The 5,000-nt window shown below is 34.6% G+C and overlaps 1 protein-coding gene across 2 annotated transcripts in view; it reads left to right on the forward strand.

Moving 5' to 3' along the window:
• Positions 1–5,000, forward strand: part of LOC144959972 (multidrug resistance-associated protein 1-like) — a 66,516-nt gene that overhangs the window by 25,795 nt on the left and 35,721 nt on the right. For both annotated transcript variants that reach the window (XR_013642728.1, XM_078892853.1), the window contains 3 exons: positions 312–488; positions 3,694–3,861; positions 4,468–4,663. Coding sequence is in view for 1 of the 2 variants with exons in the window: in XM_078892853.1 (XP_078748979.1) it covers positions 312–488; positions 3,694–3,861; positions 4,468–4,663 (541 nt within the window). In the remaining variant the exon portion in view is untranslated. The remainder of the gene's footprint in view (positions 1–311; positions 489–3,693; positions 3,862–4,467; positions 4,664–5,000) is intronic.

Raw genomic sequence — 5,000 nt, forward strand, 5'->3', positions numbered from 1 at the left:
ATATAACTCCATAAACCTCTAAAAGACTACTTTTATATAACTCTATAAACCTCTAAAAGACCACTTTTATATAACTCCATAAACCTCTAAAAGACCACTTTTATATAACTCCATAAACCTCTAAAAGACTACTTCATACAACTCCACAAACCTCTAAAAGACCACTTTTATATAACTCCACAAACCTCTAAAAGACCACTTTTATATAACTCCATAAACCTCTAAAAGACTACTTTTACATAACTTAAGCCTTTGCCACAACTCCATAAACCCTTTAGCTCTAAAAGACTTTTTTACTTTTTAAAATTCAGGGCACAGTTGCTTACGTCCCTCAACAAGCTTGGATTCAAAACGCCACAGTCCGTGACAACATCCTGTTTGGGAAACCCTACAACAAGAAGAGATACAACAGGGTTATCCAGGCGTGTGCTCTGGAGAGGGACTTGGAGATCCTGTCAGCTGGGGATATGACAGAGATAGGAGAAAAGGTACACATACACACACACAACACACACACACACACACACACACATACACAGATCCTGTCAGCTGAGGATATGACAGAGATAGGAGAAAAGGTATGCATACTCACACACGCACACACACATACACATACATACACACACATGCACACACACATGCACACACACATACACACACATGCACACACACATACACACACATAGACACAGATCCTGTCAGCTGGGGTTATGACAGAGATAGGAGAAAAGGTATACACACACACACACATGCACATACACATACACACACACACACATACAAAGAGATCCTGTCAGTTGGGGATATGACAGAGATAGGAGAACAGCTATACACACATACACAACACACACACACACACATATACTCACTCACACACAGATCCTGTCAGCTGGGGATATGACAGAGATAGGAGGAAAGGTATACACACATACACAACACACACACACATACACAACACACACACACACATATATACTCACTCACACACAGATCCTGTCAGCTGGGGATATGCCAGAGATAGGAGAAAAGGTACACACACACACACACACACACACACACACACACACATATATATATATTTTTTTTTTTTACGGCGGCGGAGTCCTTATCAATGTTATATCAATCTTATTATATCATTATGTTCTGTGCTTGGTATTTAGTTCTTTATTTCTAGGCTGTTGTATTCCAATCTCACTAGAAGTGTAAAACCATTCTTCCAAAGGACTGGATTCATACTCTGTGTCATATATATATATATATATATATATATATATATATATATATATATATATATATATTTGCTAAATTGATTTTAAGAAAAATGTATTATCCTACTCGTTGCCACTTTTGTATGTGCTGCATTGGTTACCAGTTAAAGTGAGAATCAAATTCAAATTAGCAGTATTGTGCTATAAGTGCCTTAATGATCAAGCACCATTGTATATTACTGAATTTTTAGAAACTTATAAGCCAACGAGGAGTCTACGCTCTGCACTAGATTCTACAAAATTAATTGTTTCAAATAAATATAAATATAAATTTTTGGCGGCTGATCGTTCAGCCACGTCGGTCCTTCCATCTGGAACTCTCTTCCTAAAAGAATAAGAGAAGCGGAGTCCTTATCAATATCTAAATCAAAGTTTAAACACCATCTCTTTGTTAAAACACATCTTGATTAGTGCATCTTTGTAATTTGACCCCAATTGGAATGTTAATTTAGTTTATGTTATTATATCATTATGTTATATCATTTCCGTATTTGACATAGTATGTGGATGTATTATGAACCTGTTTTGTATTAACGACTTTATGTTTAGTTATTACATTGTTGTATAATTATTATATATAATATTATGTTGATATAGTATGTATAAAAAAAAATAAAACAAAACAAAATTAATGGAGCAGCGTGGTTCAGTGGTACGGTCTTTGCTTCGTATCCAAAAGGTAACGATTTCGATCACCCACCGCTGCGCTGTGTTGCCTTGAGCAAGTCACCTAGCCCTAGCTCACTTTTTGGCGCTGCACTGCGTCTGACGCCTGGGTTATTCCAGTTTTCCCTTGGAATAGACCCTAAAGACAAATTTCCCCTTGGGGATGAATAAAGGGAATTTTATTTTATTTATTTATTATAATGTTCCATTTGTATAATAATGTCACTGTATAATTGTTTCGCGCATTGAGCATCACCCAGTGATGAAAATGCGCGTTATAAATGTCATGTATTATTATTATTATTATTATTATTATTATTATTATTATTATTATTATTATTATTATTATTATTATTATTATTATTATTATGACTTACTTGACTTAGATGCCTTTCGCGTCTCGACCGAAAGATCGGGTCGCCTTGGCTGTTTCCAGTATTTCCTGTGTGAGGTGTCTCCAATATTGCCGGTCCTCCGCTAGGGTTCTCAGATTTTCAAGGTCCCCTGCCGTTATGAGACTAATGCTTTGTCCAAGTGTTGTGAGGTTTTTGTTTAGGGTCACAGGGAGTGTTGTGATCGGTCTTCCTCTGAAAAGGTTCCCGTGTTTTTGGAAATATCCCGACATGGCTTGGTTAGCTGGTATGTTTTTGTCCCTGCGTAGTATGTGACCGAAAAGTTGCCATCGTTGTTGTAAAATGTCAAGGGAGATTGGTCTTTCTTTTGTGATCTTATAGAGTGATTCATTTGAGATCTTTTTTGGGTATTTGATGTCCAGTACCCTTCTTAGCTGTGTGCGATGGAAGGCATCCAGATGTTCTTCTTCGGATATTGTCAACGCCCAAGTGCCGCAGTTATACAGAAGTACCGGTTTTACAAGAGCACGGTACAGTTTCAGTTTGGTTTTTCTCTTTATTTTGTCACCTCTAATCCATACATTGGTGAGTTTATTGAGTGCGGCGTTTGATAGCTGTTTTCTTCTTTGTACATCCTCGGTGTCTCCAATTAGTGAGCCGACTTTCTTTGTTTTTTTCCATTCCTCTTTGTTCCTCGATATTGTTGTAAATTCGGTTTTATTGGCATTGACTTGGAGGTTATATTTCATGAGGGTATTTTGTATGATGTCTATATTTGCTGGTGTTGATCCAATAAAATCTACATCATCTGCATAGGCGATTTCTCTTGGGATTGCATTCTCAATATGAGTCGTTGGTTTTATTATTTATTATTTATTTTATTATTATTATTATTATTATTATTATTATTATTATTATTATTATTATTATTATTATTATTATTATTATTATCATTATTATTATTATTATTATTATTATTATTATTATTATTATTATTATTATTATTATTATTATTATTATTATTATTATTATTATTATTATTATTATTATTATTATTGGTCTTCTGGTTTCAAACTGATGACATAATGTTTTCTAATTTAAATATATTCGGGTCGTCATGAAATATGTCATCCATCCTCACTCTTTTATGTCCCGTAATCATAACAATCCGCCAATACGTCCTGCTATTAAATAGTTTTGCAACCTTATGATTTTTCAATATGTAACCTATTCATTATTAGTCCTCCAAAGGAATAGTTACATAAAAACTTTAAATGATTTTGGAACCGGAAAAGAAGGTGTGACGTCACGAATTTCGAGCTCTATTAGAACCTGCATATTTATAATAAAATGTAAATAAAAAATGTCTAATCCAGAACTTGGTTTTGGTGTATGGACTCCCACAGGGCATCAACCTGAGTGGGGGCCAGAAGCAACGCGTCAGTCTAGCCAGAGCCGTGTACAGCGGGGCTGAGGTCTACATCTTTGATGATCCTCTTAGTGCTGTTGACACACATGTCGGGAAACACATCATCAACAAGGTCATCTCCCAGAAGGGTGTCCTCAAGGGAAAGGTACGTGGCGTGGACAGGATCAAGATAAGTCTTTTATTATATACGTGAAGTAAAGTAGTCCTTAACTCTTTCCTACCGATCCTTACGACTTGATTTCGATTTGATTTTTATCTGACATTTCGCCTGGATTTTAATACCGTCTAATTTGTGATAGTCTTGTGGTTTTATTGATATACATATTAACGATTTCTAACAAAGGATTTTTCTAAGATTTTAAAATTAAAGTATGGATTTTCCGAAGTCGAACATAGTTTCAAACTGCTATTTGTTTACAGCCATATTTTCTCAAAATGCAGGCTTATCCAGTCTGGTAAATACAGTTAAGTGAGAATTACTCATAAACGCGGATGGCAAAAAGCAATAACAAAGACCTGTGTGACGTCAACTTCATACTATATATATAGTATATATATATTATATATATATATATATATATATATATATTATATATATATATACTCGGAGTTATAGCGCTATATAAGTTTTCAGCATTATTATTATTATTATTATTATTATTATTATTATTATTATTATTATTATTATTATTATTATTATTATTATTATTATTATTATTATTATTATTATTATTATATTTATTTATTCCAGACCCGTGTTTTGGTGACTCACGGCGTCCACTGGCTACCAATGGTGGACAGTATTCTCGTGATGGAAGACGGGACCGTGAAGGAGAACGGGACCTACGAGGAACTCATGTGTAACGACGGAGCCTTTGCACAGTTCATCAGGACGTATCTTCTCAGGGCTGAGGATGAGGATGAAGAAATCAACCAAGACCCCGAAAGTAAATAGATATGTGTCAGTGCATGACATAATCAATCAGCCGGAAGGTGACAATTTTGGATTTGCAATTTTTGCATTTTCTGAGAGAATATGCTCCGAAGAGCATTGTAATCTTTATTTGAAGTAAATCGGGTGATTTTTCATGAAGTTGTGGTCATATGTATGGGAAAGGTATCCAACATTTTTTCTCAAATTTCATATTTTTTTCAACTTGACTAGCTAGCTGTAAAAATATTTCGAAGTGAAAATAAGCTTTGATATTACCCAAAGATTTACAAGAAGGGTTGATCTAATCATTGATGACAAGAACTCATTTTGGATAAAAAATTGACCTTCTA

The sequence above is a fragment of the Berghia stephanieae genome, chromosome 14 (genome assembly GCF_034508935.2).
Source record: "Berghia stephanieae isolate SIO BIC M18660-M18661 chromosome 14, UCSD_Bste_1.3, whole genome shotgun sequence".
In the NCBI taxonomy this organism is placed as follows: Eukaryota; Metazoa; Mollusca; class Gastropoda; order Nudibranchia; family Aeolidiidae; genus Berghia; species Berghia stephanieae.